Below are 22,424 nucleotides of genomic sequence, written 5' to 3'. Positions count from 1 at the left end.
CCGGATGCGCCTGTCAAGCAAGTCCCAAATGTGTTCAATTGGATTTAGGTCAGGGCTCATGGAAGGTCACTCCATTACACGGATTTCCTGCTGTCGTAAGTAACCTGACGTGATGGCTGCAGTATGCGGCCTGGCATTATCTTGCATTAAATGAAAATCTGGGCCCATACCATATGCTGCGGGCCAAACATGATCTTCGAGCACTTTTTCAATGTAAGTTTGAGCACACAAGCGCCCGGGAACAACGACGAGATCTGTGCGCTGGTCCAAACTAACTCCGCCCCAAACCATCACAGAGCCACATCCAAATTTGTCATATTCCTGGACTGCTGCTGCACTGTATCGCTCGCCTGGGCGTCTGTAAACACGGAGACGACCATCGCAACGTGTTAGACGGAATCGTGATTCGTCAGTAAAAAGCCTCCAATGTCGAAGTTGCCAATTAGCGTGATTTTGCGCGAACTGTCGGCGAGTTTTATTTCTATGTTGAATTGTTAGACGCACAGCCCGAACTGGTCGGCGTGATCTCAAATTGGCTTCCAACCTATTTCTTACCGTCTGGTCGGAAATTTCTGCACCAGTAGCCGTCCTTAGTGTATTTTGTAGATCTCTTGCAGTTGTGGTGCGGTTACGTAAAGCACAGTTGACGATGTAGCGATCTTGCAAACGTGTAGTTTTTCTCTTTCGACCTTGACCACGCCTTCGTGAGTATTCTCCCGTCTCACGGTATCGCTTCCAAAGTCTGTAGATAACAGAAGGGGCTACTCATAGATCATTTCCTACATAACGCATAGTTCGACCCTCTTCAAGCAAAGCTATAGCTCGGGAGACATGCAATTCAGTCAGATCTGGCATTATGACCTAAACTCACTCGCTTCAATGAATAACAATACTCAAAAGGCTCACTTCAATTTCTATTAATACTCAAAAGATTGAAAAAAACTACTTAAAGTGTGTTTTCTGTGATTAGAAAGTAATGAAAACTCAAAGACGTCACATTGTTTTTAGGTGTTTCTAGACACACTGCCACTTTATAACAGCCCGAGCTGAGCTGTCAAGGCCCTAAAGGCCAACAGCGAGATCCCTTTCAAAAAAAAAAAAAAAACTGCCACTTTATTATAGGACTGCTAACCAAAACGCCGATGCTCTTTTGTTTTTTATTTTCTTCGACAATGCCTTAACATTATCTAGTGGCCAGTAATAATTAAAACCTTAAGTAAAAAGTTTAGTTCTACTTTAAAGTTTTGTTCCCGTAATACGCGTTGCAGACCAAGAGCTAAGCTAAGTTATGCCCCGTATTCATGGGAAACATTTGTTGAGCAACAAAGTTGAATCAACGTGTTGCGGAGTTGCTGTCAACATGTTGCTGGCAACACTGCGTGTTGCAGAGTTGACAGCATCATGTTGACAAGCTCTCGCGACTCGCCCGACAAGCGTAAACATCAGTTTAGCGACAATTGTTGACGTGTGTGGACGAGTTTGCAACAGTTTATAAACATGGCAGTAGTGTGGAGCAATGATAAAATAATGCAATTAATAGAATTATTTCAATCAAAACCATTATTATGGGATTGTTCTATAAAACAATACAAAGATAGAAACAAAAAGAACGATGCATTCGAAGAAATTTCTCAAGTCCTAAATATACCCAAAAAAGACGTAGAAACTAAAATACATGTACTGCGTACTCAATTTACTAGAGAGAAAAAAAAGATGTCGGCAAAAAAAACTACAGGCAGCGGCGCAATAGAAAAATGTAAATGGATTTATTACGAGCCATTGGAATTTTTGTTATGTGGTGCAACTACTTCTGGTGAAACGGATACTATGAATAAAACAGTAAGTTGTTTTTGTATATAATTGTTTTATACTATTGTCTGTAAAATTATTACAATTACGCTACATTATTTTGCCATGGAACTCTTCCCTCTGGAGTTATAAAGTAATCGGCAAACTGTTCTCTAATACAAAGAGCTGATTGTGATGCAGGCCTGCCCCGTCTTTGCAAATCAATCATAGGAAACGAACTTAGTTCCCTTCGCCAAGAACCTTCTAATAGGTTACCTTCAGAGTCTTCAAAATCAAAAGTTTGTGGAGGTGTATATATGGATCTGGAAACTGAGTTACGTCTTAAGAAGTTATGTAAATATACACAAGCAATTACCACGAGTTCACAATTGGCTGGTTTTAACGGAATAGGTTTAGTGAATACACGGAACACCACACATAAAATGCCAAAAACATTTTCTATAATCCTCCTAGCTCTTGATAGTCTGTAATTGAATATACGCTTTTTGTTCCCACGTTCATGAATGCCAGGATATGGTTTCATGATGTTCTCCGTTAGCGCGAAAGCACTGTCACCTACAATTACATACGGCATTTCTGTTCCGCCTTGTGTTATTGGTTCAGGCCGTGGCAGTTTAAGTGAGTTTTCTAACAATGCATTATAAAACGGTGTTTCTTGAAATATTCCACTGTCGGACGACCGACCCTTAGCTCCATAATTTGCGTAAATAAAGTTGTAATTGCCATCTGCAATTGCCATAAGTACCATGCTGAACTGATTTTTATAATTGTAGTATTCACTTCCAGAATTATTTGGCGCCACAATCATAACGTGTTTCCCATCAATGGCCCCAATGCAATGTGGAAAATTCCATCGTATTTCGAATTCACGACTTATTTGTTTCCATTCTTGTTCCGAACTTGGAACCTAAAAAATAAATAAATATATAATAAGATAATAATTTACAGGTAGATGAAAACAATGCACTTGAAAGTGGTATGGAGTCAGAGCCATCTCAATCACCAAGGCCGAATGCTACAACATCTACATCTTCGAGGAAAAGAAATAAGACAGATGAATCAAATGAAATATTAGAGGTTTTGAAAAGTGCTAAAAAAAAGATGGATGAAAGGGAGAAGAAGGATCCATTTGATATATATGGTGAATATATTGCTGCTGAATTAAGAAGTGTTAAAGATGACCAAGCCGTGACACAGGCAAAGTACCATATTAATAATATACTGTATGAATTAAAAATGGGACGATATAATACATATGGATATCAAACGGCATCTTCTCATCCATCATCAACACCAAATAATGTTCAGGAAACTGAAATAAGGGAAATTGAGAGACACGAAACAAATAGACTAGATGCATTACGAGACGAAACAGAAGATTCGGCTATACTAAACTTAGTTAACTATCTCAGTGATGAATCAACGCAATAGCATACACTGTTTTTTTTTTGTGTTTTTTAATTAATAAAATACTTGATTACACAAATAGTGTTCTTGTACCTTGACATATCCTGCTAGTGAGTTAATTAGTTCTTGACATACATCTGGTATAATTTTGCTAATCAATTGTTTTGATACTCTGAATGTGTATGAAAGAGAACTGTATGAATCTCCAGTTGCAAGATACCGTAATGTAATAGCCAGCCTCGTTTGAGGTGAAACTGGCTGACGAATATTTGTTTCCCTTTTGGCTATTGATGGACCAATCATTTCTAGAAGATGTTCGAAATCACTTTTCGACATTCTCGTAAAGTTACAAAATGATCCATCTGTCATTCTGAGGTCACTCATCAAATTTTCTCTTTGCAAAAGATAATTTCGAATCCACCATCTTTTTCTCTTTTTTTTATTAGAGATTCTATACATCTGATACAGAGAACACAACAACACTACCTCCTCGGGCAACATTTTAACGCAGACTGGCGTGTGGACAACCTGTATTGATTTAAACATAGTTGCTAGCAACATTCTCGCCGCTCACCAACAATGTTTAGCAACTGTTGCTAAACAAATGTTTACCATGAATACGGGGCATTAGTTTAGCTTCGCTCGCATAGCTGACGCAATTTTCCATACGTCTGTGCAGACCGCAAACTATGTGAGCTAACTAAAATATGCGAAGCCAAGATAGTTGTGTATGCCGATGCGCAACTACACGAGCTAAGCTAAGCCCCTCCCGCTACCCCGCACACCCTTTGCACATACTACGCAACACTGACTGAGCTTTGGGTTAGCTAGCTTAGCCTAGCTTGCTTGGCATAGCTTAGTTTAGCCTTGGCATAGCTTAGTTTTCGGTCTGCAACCGGCTTAATTGTTTTGAGCAGTATATAAATAAAACACAATTTTGATGGAACATTTATTTTCATACATTACATTAGAAGATTTTCAAAGTCAATAATATCTTAATAGTTAGTAGCATTATCCCTTGAAATCCCATAAGAAAAAAAACATTGTGTGGTTAAAAAATCCAGAAAATGATTAATCATTTAATGAACACACTTATCAACTCATATGGCAAAAATGTTAGTTTTACGAAATGTGAAAAAAAAACACCATTTTATAAGCATATTTTAATCCCTCTACGAAAAGTGCGTATCGATACAAATTGATAATGATATCAAAATACTAAACTACATGTAACTACACATATTAGTTTTCTAGAACAGTCTGAGATAAGGCTATTGCGCGTGTACTATTTGTTAAGCTTTTGGACCAAACTCTGCTCTCTATGAACAAAAAAAATAGTGTTCACCTCATTCTTACTGTAGAAGTAAGTAAGTAAGACAAGATTTTGAGACATTCTCTACTAATTGTTTAAAAATAAAATTTATAACGAGACATTATAAATTGTTTGATTTTTCCGCTAATCGTTGACCGAGTTTGTACATTTGTACAATTACTTCAGTCGAACGAAATGTGGGAAAATAAATAATACAAAATAGCAAAGCTTGGCCCCAATTACCTAGAGATGGCGCAAAATATTTGTTTTCAGGACATTATATAACGATATATTTAAAACACAAATGAATATTTTGGGTTAAATGAATAAAATCCAGTTATCTTAACGCTTTGTGACTTGTTGCCACGAATCGGGGTCGCGAGCTGAAAAATAACAATATTTTAAAATTTACCCATTTTAAAGGTATCAACATAAAAGTCTTAAGTATAAAAATATCTGACAAAAGATAAATAATCTAGTTAGACCTTATAATATTTATTTCGAATTTACAATACAGAGCTAATTTAAGATCTAGTAGACTACTTCTTGACCTATTGACATAATTGAATTTATTGTAGAAAGCAACCAAATATTAAATAATTAATTCCTGTGTGAAGTGACCTATTTCTTTAGCTTTCAAAAATTATACTAATAATATATTTATAACTCACGTTTCTCTTCCCGGCGTGGCGGTGGACGGGAGTCACGATCTTCACGACGCGGTCCGTCTCGATCCATACGTTTTGGAGCATCACTGTGAAAATAATGTTCACATTTAAAAATATAATTAACATATTTTAACTAGAAATGAAATAGTATTTTTGTTAGAAGAGTGCAATTAAACTGATTATTTTTTATAAATAAGAGAGTTAAACTGTATCACTACAAATAAAACAAAAGCCAAATAAATCAATTAAGAAACGTTATTTTCCGTTATAGTTTACATAGACTTTACTATTAACGGAAAAAATATAAAATGCCGTATCCGTTTCTTACCGGTCGTCCCTCCTTGGCGGATCCCTGTCATCGCGTCGCGGGAAGCGATCACGGTCATCGCGACGCGGTGCTTCGCGGTCACGGAATCCTTCACGGTCACGCGGCGCGTCACGTTGACGATCGTCACGGGCGGAATCTTTGGATCGCCATGTTGACGAGCGCTCCTGAATAAATTTATTTAATTAGATTCATACAGATTATGTATATGTCTTAGATACGGCTTATCTCTATTTACACAGGAGATACAGTAAACAAAGATAACAGACAGAACTCTCATTTGAGGCCTAAGGGGCTACCAATCTTAGGGCTGTCTTTCAAATGCTTCACCTAGCTCTAGTCAAATTTGCTTAATATTACACCATTCACAAAATAATTAACTATCTATGTTTGTAATGCACCACGCATTCATAGTAATTTAAATACAGGATGTAATTTTAAAATCCATCTGGAATCAAATTTCCCATCAAAGAACCCATTTCACATTATTTACGACAAAACAGTTTGATGGAGTACTTTACTTGTCCTAAGTTTAAAATAGCAAATCGAAATTATTTAACAAAATATACAAATTGACAAAATTACCCTTGGCATAATATGAAATAAGCTCATTAGTTGTAAAAATATTAATCAAATTTAACTCACAGAAGTGGCCGGTGGAGGTTCCGCGGGTCCACGACGCCAGCTGTTGCTGTCAGATGCGGGGGGACCGCTTGAACGACCCGTGTAACGAGGCCTGCAAATTATAAATGTTACTTTTAATACGATAAACATCAAACCATCTCCTTATTCATAAATTCTCGTATCACTACAAAAACAATTAACGATTATCTAATTAACGCTTATGTTTCATTTATTAATTAAGTACGTCATTTTTATACGTACTAGTACGTCAAGGTTATGTTTCGGATTTAGAAGGTGTACAACCTATTTCAGATTATAATTAAACAGAACATTGGTAAAAAGTCTGCTAACGTAAGAAAATATTATAAACAGATCATTAAAATTATGACTATAGTCGTATTTTTAATTCGACGAAGCCAACTGACTGTAGCTAATGTCACTTTGTAAAATAATGATGCCATATTTAAAGTAATAGTGATACATTCAGTTCTTGTTCAGTCAGATAAATGAACAATGAGTGTGAATAGTTAATCATTTCAAACTATAAAAGAATATTATTTCTATTTCAAAATTGTATAAAAGTGCTCTGATATAAGTTAGGTACTAGTACTATGTAACTACAATAAGTTTTTTGACGGCTTATTACAAAACGCGGCGCGGCGACTAGTGCCATCACCGATCATTAATTCAGGGGTTTTTACCATCATTCACTTTGTCACAACACTATTTTTATTTCATTAAAAACTGACAACACCGTAAACGTCAGTTGACTTCGTCTAATTAAAAATACGACTATAGATGTGATGTCAGAAGTATACCTGTCCCTCTCTGGTTCGCGGTTGACGGACCTCCATGCTCCTTCATCCCTAGGTCTATCATCTCGGGGTCTTTCGTCACGAGGTCTCTCGTCACGTGGTCTCTCATCTCGTGGTCTTTCTTCTCGCGGTCTCTCTTCGCGTGATCTTTCTTCTCTTGGACCGCGGTCATCACGGGCTCTATCGTCACGGCGGCTGTTAATAGAAAATTGTTAACAAAATAAAGCTAATCTCGAATTATTCTGCATCACATGTAGAACAAAAAGATTATAAAACAGAATGCAAATCAGAATAATAGTGTAAAGACTTCAATTGGATGTAGATTGAAATAATATATTTTAGAACATTGTAAAGATGTTTTAAACATAATATAAGAAACCCATTTCTTTATACAATTTCATGGTTAACTAACGATTGCTAGGAAATTAACAATAGTTTATTCAAGTATAAACGTATCCGTTAATAAAAGATATGTGTCTTTTTTTATTTACATAGCGTATTATTTTAAGCAATATATATTGGAGTTTCTGTTCTGTTCCAATAAAGAAGAATTCTAGTTTTCCATACAAATTTACTATAACTACTACTACTTACTGACTTTACTATCTTACTAGTTCGTGTGATCATTTTCATTAGAGTTTATTACTGTTTAGCTAAAAAAATATCCAGGTACCGACTACAATTAATCTACTATTAAACTTGTAAAAATTACCTGTCATCTCTCGGCGGGCGATCGTCTCTTCCCGTGGAGCGGTCTCCACGAGGCTCGGGCGATCGGGCCGGACCGTCGCGGGGACGAGCTGTAAAAATAAACATTATTATTGTATTGAATTTTCTATGGTAAAATATGCTTATATTGAAGCTTTGTTTCGACATTCTATTAATACTGATTTGAATTTTGTGGCAGAGTAATACAATGTAAGAAAATCATTATTTAATTGATTATTCACAGATCACGACATTTGCGAACCTGAACATATTTTTCTTTTCTTTTTAAAAACCCAAACGTATCTCATTATAAATTTAATATACAATTTTATTAAGGATAATTGTAGAATTGTATTGTATGTATAAAATATATAATACATCACTATTTGCTGTCCATGTACATATTTGTAAGATTAGCTTTTAAGTTTTTAGTCTGTTGTTAATATTTTTTTATATAACATTTGGTTCTGCACTTCTCGCACGCATCATGTTTCTTTTTTTTTTTTAGTTTTTCTCTTTAACTAGGGTTGCCTGGAAGAGATCGCTTATTAGCGATAAGGCCGCCCGTTGCATCCCTTATATTTTTTTTGTATTGTGTTTCATTCTTTGTTTTTTGCAACGAAGTGTAAATAAATAAATAAAATAATACAATTATAAGTGGTTCACTTACAAGGTCTCCAAGGCTCTTTCTTTTCAACTGAAGCTTCGCCAGGTTTATTCCGTCTCCAGGTGGACTGAGTGGTCGTCTTCTGCTCTTCCAACTTGCGAGTGATCTCTTCCTCTTTGGCGCGAGCCTTCGCTTGAACGCGGGCAAGCATTTCCGCGTGTTCACTGAAAATTAATATATCACTTTTAATTAATTATTATAATTCAACAGATAAAAAAGTCATTCCATGAACTAATTATAAGACTGTTATAAGAGACTTTCCTAAAAAAATATAAGTATTGGAATTTAAATATATTACCGTTCCTCCTTTTCTTTCCTCTCCTTAAGCGCGGCGAGTTCTTCTTGTTTCTTTCTCTCCTTCTCTTCTTGTTCGCGGCGTTCCTCTTCTTCCTTCTGTCTAAGGGCCTCTTCCACGGCTTCTTCCTCTAAACGCTTCTTCTCCGCTAACCACTGTAAGGAATTTGAGATTTAAATGAGAATCCAATAAATAAGACTTCACATTACTTATCATTACCATTATTACAATCATTATTATTTTATTGTATTAAGTTTTAAGAGAGTTTATAAGGCTTTCGTTATCCATGTTGAGAGGGAACCTTTTAGCCTGTATATGTATATGACATAAGTGCTTATCAAAATAAAAATTGCAAAAATCGTGACAATAAAACAAATGGCGCTAAAACTTTAGTTACGGTAGATTAGTGTTGGAGTAGTAAGTAGACTTCTGTATCCGTTTCCTTGGTGATTATCGACAGTAGCCACCAAAACAGATTTTTGGGTCTTAGACGTGGAGGTTTCCTTACGATTTTTACCTTGACCGATGCCATCGATTTTATTTTATAAACAATAATAAATGATAAAATAAACTAAAAAATCCAGTAGTTTTACAACCCTAAACAGGTTTTGATCGCACATTGTATATGTTTCTATCAACATTTTTATTTTATAGACAAGTAGATGTCCAGACACATGAGATGAGATGTCCATCCCTACACCGCATGAGCTAGTGCTAATTGGGCACATAGAAAGAAAATTCCATTGGTGCACAGTTAGAACGTATGGCCAACCCTCTTTCTATTTTAGTACAAGACTTAAAAGAAAAACGTACCTCCTGTCTTCTCTCCTCAATACGTTGCTTGCGTCTCTTCTCAAGACGGATTTCCCTCTGCGAGGTGAGTTGAGCTTGGAACTGAGCGAGACGATTGGTGTACGCGGCCCCACGCTCGCTGCGTAGACGCGACATGAACTCATCTCTGTTCGCGTGCATACGGTTCATACGCGTTTGGGTCGCGACGTCGCGGGCACGAGCCTCTGTTTTCAATTAATAATAATGCTGATTTATTTACTATATTAATTAACTACCTAAAGAACATTCAAAGTGTGTTAAAGTAATTTAAAACGGTAAATTTAAAATACCTGCCAATAGTATTGTCTTTTATTAACATAACCTTTACACATTTAAAGAAAAAACTTTTTTGACCGGATTAAAGTTACTTTTTTGACATCCAACACCTTTTGTCTTCAGTCACCGTGACCATGCACGCTGTAAAGCACGCGAAACGTCAGCTAAATTTAAAATTATGTAAAATAATTGTAAATTTATAATAATACATAACTTTAATCCAGTCAAAAAAGTTTTTTCTTTATACCTGCCAATATTAAATATTTAACCTTCAGAAATGCGTGTATATCTAAAAAATTACTAAACCAATTTTGATGAAAGTGGAACTGTTCCCTAAGTTGAAATCATTCAGTTGGCATAGTCGCTTGCCTAAATAGATTATAATACCTTCCTAACCACTTTTTGAAGTTGGTTAAAATTAACTATTATAAATAACTGTATTTTTTCATCCATTCTTAACTAAAATAATACAGTAAAAGTCTTTTACATAACTGATTAGACATTTTATATAGATATATACTTATACATTATTAAATAAATGAAATCACTACTGTTCTAATATCTCTATGGTACTCACCAATAAGTTGTTCAATGCGTTCCTTCTCTTGCTGATCCCAAAAGACCTTGTCCTGTACCTGTTTATCTTCTAAGCTCTTTTGAAGCAACGGGATCTCTTCCAGGCGTTTAGCACGCTCGAAGTAATCGACCTACATAAATATTTTCTGAATTACGACGACATAATAAGATTGACTATTAATAAGATATGGCTTTTGGTTTGCATAATCTTTTAAAATCCAATAATAAATTATTAAAACAAAAATGTTTGTCATCACAAATTGCGTTGCAATTATAAAAATATTTTTGTCATAAATTTTACCTTCTTCTCTTGCGACTTGAGTCTGGCCTGCAGCTCTCGTCGCTCCTTCATCAGCTCTTCAGCCTCACGCTGAGCAATTGCCTCTGCGTCCATCTTTTTAAGATCCTATCAAAGATTGGTAACATTAGCCTTCTAAAATTAAATCGATTTATAAACTAAATAACTATTTTTATCAATCCAGCTACTAGCGTGGTTTAAAATCAGTTTATGACGGACCGTATTTCCTGAGATCCATCTCGCAATAGTATGCAACCAAAGAAAACTAAGGAATCTCTCAAAATTGTTTTTCTATCGAAAGTCATTACTTTCGATGTTTTCATATCATTATATGTACTATGTATTACGTTAATATATACAATTTAGGTAAAGATAGGCCGGTGGTGCGAACAACACAAAAATTCTAACATATGTAGTTCCCGTGGACAAGAGAATATTTACCTCCTCATCCAGCTTCTGCAGAACCTTCTTGCCGTGCATCGTCTGCGAGATGTGGGCGATACGTTCACGCAAGTGTCTCTCCCGCATAGCGGCCAATTCCGACGCATGGCGTTTACGTTCACGCTCTTCGCGCTCTTGTTCCTGGCGCTTGGCCTCGGCTGCTGCGGCTGCGCGAAGTTGCTCTTCTTGGCGACTGGAGAAGGTTAAAAATTAAATACTCATATTGTTTAGTTGAATGATAGAAAAATATGTTTTCTTAATCAGAATTATGATCTACAATATGTAAGACAAATGAGGTTGACATTTAACTTAATTTTCTTGTCAATCAATGTTTAAACTCAAACTAAAAATATCTTTATTCATATAGGTTAACAAGTACACTTATGAATCGTCAGAAAGTTATATTAATTGTAAATTTACATTTACTACCAGTTCGCAAGTCAAGGGCGTAGAGCGGGTAAGAAGAACTGGCAAGAAACTTTCCGCCACTCTTTTTAATCGCCAAGTATTGAGTCATACAAATTGTTTGAACTGAAGCAAATCAGTCCCAAGGATTAGGATCATTTAAGTATTCCTCAAATTTATAAAAACTCTGAATATTAACCCAAAGGTTTGATGGTTGACTATTAAAAGTGCTTACACTTTTAAAATAAATATGATATATTCATAGGGTGAATTTTCATAATAACCTTTATATTAAGACTGAAACAAAACGAATTAACACCAAGAAATGTTCTATGTGAACTGCATTACATACCGCAACTCTTCCTCCTCGCGAACAGTATTCAACCGCTCTATATACTCCTTGCGTTCCTCAATGATCTTGTGGCGTTGTAACACACGATGATGTTCCGCGTGTTTGTTCTCATGATAGTGTTGTACCATTGCAAGACGGGCTCGCTCTCTTTCTGCGCGACGACGTTGAGGGTACAGCACTTGTACTGCGCGAGTAAGAACTTCAGCTGCGCGTACTAGTTGTTCACGAACCTATGATTATTAGCTGTATATAAGTTAAAATGTTCGAAATTTTTGCAAAAAAAATATTGAATTGTTCAATGATTTATGAAACAATTGTCCTAGATATATAAATCTCATATCTTTAAAATGTGTCTAATCTTAATCTTAATATATATAAATTACGTGTCACGTTGTTTGTCCGCTATGGACTCCTAATACTGAACCGATTTCAATCAAATTTGCACACCGTGTGCGGTTTGATCTAACTTAAAAGATAGGATAGCTTACATCTCAATTTATACCCGCAATATTATTTTATTACACAATATTTGTTTATTATTTGATAGTCACAATTCTAACAGATGGCGCTGTGTTGAAAGTACCAACGTTTCGCATAAGCTACAATTTAATGGCATAACCACCAAAAAAGTATGGTGGTCCCCATGACTGGTGTTCTCCTACCGTTTCCCTTGAATAGTTTACTACTATGTAATATAACAAAAACCTTAGCCATAGCAACGCTTGGCCGGCCTGCTAGTTATTTATATATTTAATGCTAACCTGCTCAGCGGGTGTCGCCTGTAGGATGGCGCCGCCGCAAGCTTCGTCTGCGGATGAGCACCATTCATTACCACCGGCTTCTACGCCGAAGTGTACGCACCTTAAAAACGATGTTATAGTTAGCTGTTGGCAGAACTGACCGAGCCAAATCTACTCCGTAAGGAAAAGACTAGCTCACGCTTTATGACTTCACCCTTTCCTTACAAATTAGTTAGATGTTACTTAGTCACGCATGTCGCAGTGATTTTGAAACTAAAGTTCAATAGGAAATTAAAAGTTTTTAACCTTTTTTTATGCTTCATATTTTTTTAATAGTAGTAAAATATATTTTTATTTGAACACTACTAATTATATAATTTGCAATGTATTTCTTAATTCAAACTTTAATATGTACAAATTTAGTGTTAGTACAGTTATCCTAATTTAACTCTTGTGGACATATTGCTACTCAAATAGAAAGTTCTGGCCGCTAAGAAATAGTTATAGCTTCTCTTAAGAAACTTACTTGTTAGCATGGTCAACACGTATCTGCATATCATTATGCCGGACACAATCAACCAGCAGTCGCTCTATATGGAAGAAATTGTCGGTTCCAGCAAGTTCAAGGAGCCGGGAGAACTGAATACAATCATAGCACTGTGCCAATTGGCGAATCAGACGCACTAAGGCCACATCAGTTACGGCCACGGTGTACTGTGCTAATGGAGAATCTGTAAGTAATATTAACGTAATATTAAGCGGCACATTGTATTGTAAATATTTTTAACTGAAGTATTTTTCGCGACTTGCAAAACCCGTCACACCGGGCATTCAAAAATTGAAAAAAAATCATGTGTCCAATTCACACGTGGTAGAAGTGAAACCTTCAAAAACAAAGTTTTTATAATTAAAATATGTAAATTAGACTTTTTCTCTATCTAAATGTAGGATCTTTTCTTTAAAAACATATATATTTTAATATTAAATTTTTATTTATAACTTTAATATCAATCTTTAATTTGGTAAAAACTAAAATAATAAAAGTTTGAAATAAATTCACAAGATCCAACGTGGGATAAAATGAGATAGGAAGCATTATACAGTGTATAAACTTTTAATTAAGAGTAGTACGAAGTTTGCACTTCAAAAAGTTTCTATAACTAATGATTTGTAAATAAAATTGATAAATAATCTAATTTTACAATTAAACTACTTACTTGACTTACTTATTTAATTTTCATCAAATCTGTTTCTTCATTTCAGAAAATGTTCAAATACACACTAATTTAAAGTTTATACACTGTATAATGCCTCCTATCTCACTCTCCCCCACGCCAAATCCTATTAATTTATGTGTCTGTCTCTTTTTACTGTCGCTTTTTTCGTTGCATCCGGTTTGAAATCACAACGATTCTAAAGAAGTTTCACTTCAATATACTTACTAGGATCTTCCTGCAGAGCCTGTACGACTCCCTGTACATTATTGCAGATTGTGAGAGGATTGAATTCCACTTCCAGCCACGAGTAGAGCTGCTGCAGCTGAGGTGACGCCAGCGACACCACGTTCAGACGGACCACGTCTGGTTAAAATTATATTGAATTTTAACTTTCATTAGTCACGATACTTTATTATATCCCAATAAACGTGGTAAATAATTATTTTTTTATATATCAATATTATATACCTCTGAGGCCTACCACTTCACAACTATTGACTAGTAGGAAATGGGATTTATTTCAGAGGCCTAAAACATCTATCAATATTTCAATACAATTTATATTGCAGTCCAGTATTTTGTCTATGAACTAATTGTCCTTGTATGAGAGATGCATATGTGTGTTTTTCTATATACATTGCAAAACATTGTTACGTTTTGTAAAAACAAATAATAATTTACCATTTAAACATAGCAAGGTCTTTATCATTTTTTTTTTAAGTTCAATAAAAATAACTATCTACTATAATGAAAAATTGGGATTGATCGTAGATGGTTGAAAATTAGGGGTTGTATTTTTGCACCATAAAAAAATATATACAAAAAACAGTTTTCCCTTATCTCTTAGGGGGTTAAAAGACAGATAGTAACCGATTCTCAGACTTACTGAATATGGATAAAAAATTCGAATCGGTCGAGCCGTTTCAGAGGGGTATGGGAACAAACATTGTGACACGAGAATTTTATATATTAGATTAATTAATGTCTTGTGTGAATATATATTATATGTTACCAATAGGAAACCTTTATACCTTTCAGCAAGCTGACTCTAGTCGGTGGCTGAGCCAAACCGAGCAGTACAGCCAAACGCTGAGCCTTCTCAACGGGGCTTTTGTCAGTTTCAACAAAACGATCAAACTCTGGATGTAGAGATGGTAGTGGCACTGATAACACCGCCACTAATACTCGGCAAGCCATTCTAAAAAAACGTTAAATTTGTTTTATTCCTATAATACACCATCAAAGATGATCAATATACCCAGAAATGTAAATGAGCTAGTTTATATATGTTTTATGCCATTCTTTGGAGCTATCTAAGCCATTCATTTTTATATATTGTTCAATAAATATAATATGTAAACAATAAACCACTTCCAAATTCTTAGCAGACTTAAATGGTACCAGGTAAAAATGTAATCATTTTATCCACAACTTTTATTATAATACAATCTAGAGAACAGCGCCATTCTTATATTTGTTAAAAAGGATTAAATTAATTATTTTTGATGGTGTAAATATTTGTTCAGGAATTAATTAACACAGAAAATGCATTGCACATTGCCTGTCGCGTCATACCCAATATTATCTACCTCTGAGGCCTACCATTTCACAACCACTTATTAGTCAGAAATGGGATTTATTTCAGAGGCTCATGAAAAAAGTGTATACTTAATATTTTGACCTTTGTAAAAACTGGACAAAAAACACTTACTTTTGCAACTCCTCTTGGGTTATGTTCTTCTTCATCTCCCTTGACAGTTGAAAGAGTTTCAATAGTGCTGCCGCATGGAAAAGACAGTGTCCAGCCTTCCAGAAGACTAGAGCTAGCTTGCCATAGTAGTTAGCCATTGTTTTAGCTACAGGTGTCTTCTTTGACATGTTCATCAAGTTGTGGATGTCTTCTATTGCTTTGTAGGCTTCCTAATTGGAAAATCAGATCACTTATAAAGCAGGTTCAATTTATTCTTACTATTTTAAACTTAATTATAAAATTTTGTTAAGCTTTTAAAATTTTCAACAATTGTCTACTAAATACTACTTTATTATTATCTTCACCTCCATGATGTTTTCTTAAGAATTATTTAAAAATACTACAAACCTGCCACAACTCCATCTGAATTGCACTGTCCAGTTGGAACAGACGGGTCTCCAGATTCAATTGCTGGGTTTCTGGCTTAGAAATGCTGACATTGCCAGTTTGCACCTGTAAACAAAAACATTTTGATATAAATAAACAATATAACAAAATTTGAAACAAAGCTTTTCTAAAATAAAGCTAAATAAAATAGATTTTTATAAAAAAAATTTAATTTCATTTGTACAGGCATAAATTAACACAATCAGTGCATTGATCACTGTTTGTCGCGTCATACCCTATTTAATTTCCCTCTGAGGCCTACCAGTTCACAACTATTTATAAGTCGGAAATGGGATTTATTTCAGAGGCTTGTCGAAAATAAATCAATTTAAAATAGTGTTAAATCTTACGTTGGGTTTGCAGATATCCTCCAGATGCTTTCGTAACTTATCACAAAGTTTTCTAAACTCTGTTTTTCGAGAGTATTTTAGGCAGAACTGAAATGCCATACGAGCAATATCATGGTACAGAGTCTCGACATGTGCGTTAGTACGAAGGAGTTCAAGACACTGGCAATAAGACTCCCATAAAAATTTTACCTGGAAAAAGAAATAATGATGTCACAAGTAACACACATCAAACTACTTATAACACCTTGTAAAAAAAGTAATATATATATATATATATATATAGCATGTTTGACTGCTGGTCTATACAAGCTCTGTTAAAAAAACAAATCAATATTAAAGTATAAAACGATAATCAAAGATATATTTTGTGCAGGTATATATTAACACCAACAATGAAATGTACAGTGTTTGTGGTAACAAACCAACTTTATTATCTACCTCTGAGGCCTACCACTTCACAACTATAAAAGAAAGAAATGGGATTTATTTCAGAGGCTTATTCAATTGAACCAATGAAATTAAATTAATCCAAATTAATAAATATTACAGACTGAAGCTTGTAGTACTACTAACCCATGGAGTAAGTATAGTTCTATCGGAACGATCCTGGGCATCTTCTCCTGAAACAGCACTGAGTAGTATACTTTCAGGTGTAGCCAGATTATCAAGGTCATCAGTATCGATAACAGCTTGAGTTGACTGCTGACGGGCAGCTTCTGTTCTCTCCTCTGCCATACGCAAATAACCTCTGTAAAATAAGTTGCCTTTATATTTGAAAAGTAAATAAAATTATCTCCATATTATATCACTATCAAATTTAGGCTAATCAAGATGTATAAACCCATCACACCTAGAAGCTAAATCAAGTAAGAAAGCGTTGTCCTTTTTGTCACAAAAACAAACTGTCAAGAATTATACATATAACAGTGGTACCTTGACATACAAGTTTTATTTCTTCTGTAACCTTGTGTGTCAAAATTCTCATATCTCAAAACGATTTTCCCCTTTGAAATGAATTATTCCATTCCAGCACCAAAAACACCACCTCACTTGTTTTTGATATGTATATTTGAATAAAAAATTGATTTCACGCTTTAATTCAATAGACATCATCTTCTTCAGACCCAAAAAATTAATATGATAATGATTTGTAAATGAGAGAAACAAGCAAACACACTGAGGTCTAGTCTGAGGTTGGAGAAATTAGTGTAGGGCACCAGTATATAGGTGCCACTGTACTAATATATATTGAGTCATTGTTATTTATTGTTGCTAAATAACGCAATTACCTTATCACTTGCTCCAAAGATCCAACATTCACAGATTGAAACATATTACGATACTGGAAAAGACCTTCCTTAGCTATATGTGACTTGCGAAGATCGACACATAGTTCTAGATATTTAAACATGATCGGCTCTAACACCGATTCTGACCAATTGTAGGCCCATTTCTTGTTCCTAAACACCTCTTGTAAGGTGTCCAAAGCCCTGGAGGGCTTATCCAAGTCCATAAATTCTGAAATTAAACGGCTTGATGTAACCTATAGTCGAATTTTTAATTAGACGATATCAACTGACAGTAGCTAATGTCACTTTGTAAAATAATGTTGCCACATTTAAAGTAATAGTGATGCGTTCAGTTCTTGTTCAATCAGATGAATGAACAATGAGTGTGAATAGTCAATCATTTCAAACAATAAAAGAATATTATTTCTATTTCAAAATTGTATAAAAGTGCTCTGATATAAGTTAGGTACTAGTACTATGTAACTACAATCAGTTTTTTGACGTCTTATTACAAAGCGCGGGGCGGCGACTAGTGCCATCACCGATCATTAATTCAGGGGTTTTTACTTTGTCACAACACTATTTTTATTTCATTAAAAACTGACAACACCGTAAACGTCAGTTGATATCGTCTAATTAAAAATTCGACTATAGACGGCATTTTGGTTATATTATATTTGAGCGACGACAAATCACAACATAAAATATGTCAATACCAACTTTCTTTCAGAATAATAATTACATAAAATTTAGAATTAGGATCAGGGGAGAAAATAAAGCTATATATTACGAAACAGAGGTCATTTAATATTCATGCAACGTGGTAAGATAACAAAAACTACATACCATTTGCCCGTTTAAGGGCATTCTCTGGTCTTTGACCATATCTCGCCATTGTGTATTTGCACTAATCACTTCATTAACAGGATTAGTACATGAAAATCTGTTTTTATGGAATAATAAAAATTATTCCTCTCACCACGGACCACCGGTCTGTCACTACTCACTATGAAGCAGACCAAAATGGCCGACAACGACGTGGTGTGTTTTCAGTTTTGTGCTACCAACTCGAAAAAATAAATTACCCGATCTGTGACATCAAAAGCAACTAAAATCGCCAAATAAAAAAAATAATTACAATATAATTTACTTATTTAAATAAAATATATTATTAATAATCTTAAGAAACCAAAATAATGTACGTAAAATCGTTTTTAAATATTTTAAAGAATTAAATAAAGAATGATTTAAACGATTAAATTAAGCGCCGTTAAAGAAACAAAGCTAAAAGGTATCCGTTTCGTTTAATTTTATATTAAAATTAATACTAGACATTAGACTTTTTTTAATTGGCTTTATCAAATAATCGATTCTCTAACATTGCAAAATATCCATAACTCCAACTTAACCCAGGCAAATTCATGACTGCATTTGTGTATTATTAATAATTTAATGTTTAATTAAAGAGTTAAACTACGTGACAAAAATATAAAAAGTAGTTGAGAATACCCGGAAATATCTCGTATCTTACCTGTGTATGCCTGCCTATATTTAGTGGGAATCTCCTTACGTTGGGAACCCTGACATTTTTTTAGTAAAACCTTTGCATTGGAGTACATACTACATATTTTGTGTAGTATAGTTGGAAGATAAACTAACTGACATTTATTAATTTTTGACCATTAACATCTTTCGTAAAATTTTATCCTGAGTGACAAGCTTATTTGATGTTTTGTTTTATTTATAATTTTTTTCTAGTTTTATCTCATCAAGATATGAGGTAGTTTAAAAGTTAAACCAATATTAATAACAGTCTTTTAAATACAATGAAGATCAAAGTAGACCTCTTTCACACTCCTTTTCTCATTATTTATGTTACCGAAGAATGTGTTAGTTTCTCTGAAGAAAATACTTATTTAAGGTTATTAAGTTCCTTTGGCGATTTAAGGATTGCAAAAAAAATCAATACAGAAGACAGAAAAGGACGTCGTAAAAGTTTGAAGTTTATCCTAAGTGCTTTATACCTACAACCCTTTATGAAAATATGTGCAAATTCTACACTTTTTAGGAGAAATATCAATAATTTATACGAACTTAGCGGTAACAAGAGTGAGACAAGATTTTTAAAATTAATACTAGAACCACCTGATAAAGAAATTCTAGACTATGCTTGGTAAGATTAGTTACATATGTACTTTGCATTTTCTTATTATTCTTTCTACAGTAACATATTTATATATTTACATTTTACTCTGCTTGTTTCAGGAATGAAAGAGTTTCGTATTTAGTATGGAGTAAAATTGAAATAGAAAATGCATTTGCATGGCTATCTACTTTAGGAGGAGCATATTCTGCATTAGGTGACTACTTTGAGCACTGTGTAAGTAAAAAAAAATCCTATCTATCCTCATCCAAACACCATTATAATTTTTGTTATATCATATTTGTGCAGCCTTGTAGCATGTCTGCACAATTCATGAAACCTATTAAGAATTATTTTTAATAGTCTATAAAATTTAGATAATATTTTCCTTTTCAGGCTGAAGAAGCAGGCAGAATTTCTGTTAGACAATATAGACTATCACAAATGCTTGGAGATGAAAGCCTTGCTGCTCGAAGTAAACTATATTCAGCGCTGGCATTTGCACAAACGGGCAACTTGAAGTTATCAAGACAAATTGTTAGAAAAGTTGCAGAATTTGCTAGATCTACTAACGATAAGCGTCTCAATAGGATGTGTCAGGGTGTTTGGGCTAAACTGAAGTATCTACGGCAATTAAGTCAGGGTAATGTAAGGGCAAAGGTGTAAATAAATAATTTATTTTTTATTCCTACATGTTCATTTTTTATGCCTATGCATCCTGTAAGTTTATTCGTAGAAGTTGTATCATTTAGATATAACTTGACTGTTATTAAATAACTATGAAAAAAAGTAATATATTCAAAAAGTCACAAAATGCGATCCATTTTCAAAAAATCCTAAAGAAGTTTAATCTTTTTATTGTTATAATATATATATATATCGCCGCGGACTAGCTTAATGAGCTGTTTAATTAACAGCCTTAACTAGCGGCCTGAAACATATTCTGTAGCGTAACAACATTTATTAAACTGACTGGCTAATGCTTAGGCCATTTGTATGATCATGTGACAGAAATATCTGACATAAGAAGTTTGCCGACGCTTTATTGACAGTTTGGAGTAGGTGGCAGAAAGTGGAACTAAATTGAAATGAACTGGATAGGCAAGTAATCTAACGTCATCGATTCAAGTAATTTGCCTAGCTGTTTGATCAACTGGCTGAATATCTTTCAGGCCACTAGTTCAACGGAGCTGTTTAGTTAAAACGCTAGGCTGTTAATTGAATGGCTAGTTAAGCTAGTTGGCTGCGACATATATAACAATAATCGATATTTTAGCAAAACGAACGTATGAATTAACAATCACGTTCGGACATACGTGAGCGCCATTTAAATATGGCGGAACTAGGAAGTTGAGGTGTTACGGAAAACTGTGTTCCTAAAGCCGAGAGTTCTTTAAATGAGAGTCTCAAATTTAACTCAAACCATAATACAAACTTAAGACAAAAAGATTTATTTCCACAAACCTTTATATTATTTTAGTCATCCCCTGCCAAAAACATATTTTTTGATTGCGATGATAAATCCCGAAAATGCGAAGTAAACTCGTTTTATAAATGCTGATTAATTTGTCTGATCTATGGTACAGCTATGTATATGTATGTATCTGAATTTTAATATTGTTAAATGAAGTGTAAATTAAATATCGTACCTAATATAAATTAAAAGACTAAGAAAATTCTCCATCCGTAAAGGCCGATTTACATTATCTTAGTGTTTAGGAGAGTGCTTTAGGATAGTACTTTAGTTGAAACATGTAAACGCTATTTGCTTTAGTAAACGCTACGCTAAAGAACTTGCCTTTCAAGTTGTACTAAAGCACTCTCCTAAACACTAAGATAATGTAAATCGGCCCTTATAGGCGCGTTTATTCGAAATCTCGATACTTCAGTTACATTGTTTATAAATGATCGGAAATAATGAGAGAATGTAAACATCCAGAACAATGGGTGAAATACCTTGTATAGTTTATCTTCACACTGAAAATGAATATAATATTATTATTCAGGGAAATAAAACCTTTATAATAGATGCTATGTAAGCGTGTTTGGATCTATAGTGAGAATTGTTAGCTTCATAATGTGCTAGAAATTCATGAAAAATTTCATGAAAATCGGAATGTATTTGCTTGTAATAGAGCCATTTTTTATGAAGTTCGATTCGGCAGTTTAATTGTTAATAACTGAAACTGCTGAACCGAATGTCATTAAGACAGACCGAGAAAAGGAATAAGTTTATCCTAAATCCACGTGAACAAAGTCACGGGCCGCCGGAGAAAATATAATTTAACAGTTTCTTTATACACTAGAATCGTAGCATAGCGGGTACCTGTCTATTCAAGGACATCTTGTTTCTTCCCGTTGTTTGCACACCTAGTTTATACCTTCAAATTAATATACAGTTACTTCTGCGATTGTCTTGGTAGCTATGTTTTACGAATCCATAATTAAATATCATATACCTATCTTTTATAGAAGCTAGATATTTAATTTATTTTCAACACAAAATGGTGTGTTTGTTGCCCTGTTTTATAATAAAATATAACAAATTGTAACACTATGGCATCCAAGAGGCCATAAGCGAAACAGAGGTAGGCAATTTAAAAGGAAATTGCTGGAAAGACGAAGACCTGGATGAGATTGGATTCCTTATTGTATAAGGAAAAATGGAGGAGGCCTTTGCCCATAGTCACACAGAATCGGTTATCGTGGATTAAGAAAAACAATAACTATAATGTATAT

At 34.3% G+C, this 22,424-nt stretch overlaps 4 protein-coding genes across 4 annotated transcripts; 2 read left to right on the top strand and 2 right to left on the bottom strand.

Moving 5' to 3' along the window:
* The first annotated feature begins 1,428 nt into the window (after positions 1-1,428).
* Positions 1,429-3,846, top strand: LOC125055994. The gene is made up of 2 exons (XM_047658801.1): positions 1,429-1,839; positions 2,758-3,846. Exons 1-2 carry the CDS (start codon positions 1,498-1,500, stop codon positions 3,238-3,240), a joined length of 825 nt encoding a protein of 274 aa, XP_047514757.1. The 5' UTR covers positions 1,429-1,497; the 3' UTR covers positions 3,241-3,846.
* LOC125055984 (protein ANTAGONIST OF LIKE HETEROCHROMATIN PROTEIN 1-like) lies at positions 1,845-3,777 on the bottom strand. The gene is made up of 2 exons (XM_047658790.1): positions 3,310-3,777; positions 1,845-2,716 (listed from the first exon to the last, which is right to left on the bottom strand). The coding sequence occupies exons 1-2, from the start codon at positions 3,775-3,777 to the stop codon at positions 1,895-1,897; spliced, it is 1,290 nt and encodes a 429-aa protein (XP_047514746.1). The 3' UTR covers positions 1,845-1,894.
* A 305-nt stretch (positions 3,847-4,151) lies between the features above and the next one.
* LOC125055979 (eukaryotic translation initiation factor 3 subunit A) lies at positions 4,152-18,557 on the bottom strand. The gene is made up of 23 exons (XM_047658777.1): positions 18,389-18,557; positions 17,543-17,771; positions 16,827-17,001; positions 16,254-16,442; positions 15,865-15,969; positions 15,478-15,686; positions 14,798-14,964; positions 13,992-14,129; positions 13,076-13,280; positions 12,571-12,670; positions 11,810-12,039; positions 11,053-11,245; positions 10,615-10,719; positions 10,315-10,444; positions 9,444-9,646; positions 8,634-8,785; positions 8,339-8,499; positions 7,673-7,760; positions 6,964-7,155; positions 6,167-6,257; positions 5,525-5,688; positions 5,200-5,282; positions 4,152-4,911 (listed from the first exon to the last, which is right to left on the bottom strand). Exons 1-23 carry the CDS (start codon positions 18,435-18,437, stop codon positions 4,871-4,873), a joined length of 3,399 nt encoding a protein of 1,132 aa, XP_047514733.1. The 5' UTR covers positions 18,438-18,557; the 3' UTR covers positions 4,152-4,870.
* A 616-nt stretch (positions 18,558-19,173) lies between these two features.
* Positions 19,174-20,373, top strand: LOC125062299. The gene is made up of 3 exons (XM_047668116.1): positions 19,174-19,715; positions 19,808-19,922; positions 20,082-20,373. Exons 1-3 carry the CDS (start codon positions 19,369-19,371, stop codon positions 20,349-20,351), a joined length of 732 nt encoding a protein of 243 aa, XP_047524072.1. The 5' UTR covers positions 19,174-19,368; the 3' UTR covers positions 20,352-20,373.
* Positions 20,374-22,424: the final 2,051 nt, after the last annotated feature.

The sequence above is a fragment of the Pieris napi genome, chromosome 2, assembly GCF_905475465.1.
Source record: "Pieris napi chromosome 2, ilPieNapi1.2, whole genome shotgun sequence".
Lineage (NCBI taxonomy): Eukaryota > Metazoa > Arthropoda > Insecta > Lepidoptera > Pieridae > Pieris > Pieris napi.
Note: the sequence above shows the minus strand (reverse complement) of the source record. Positions and strands in the feature narration are given on the sequence as shown.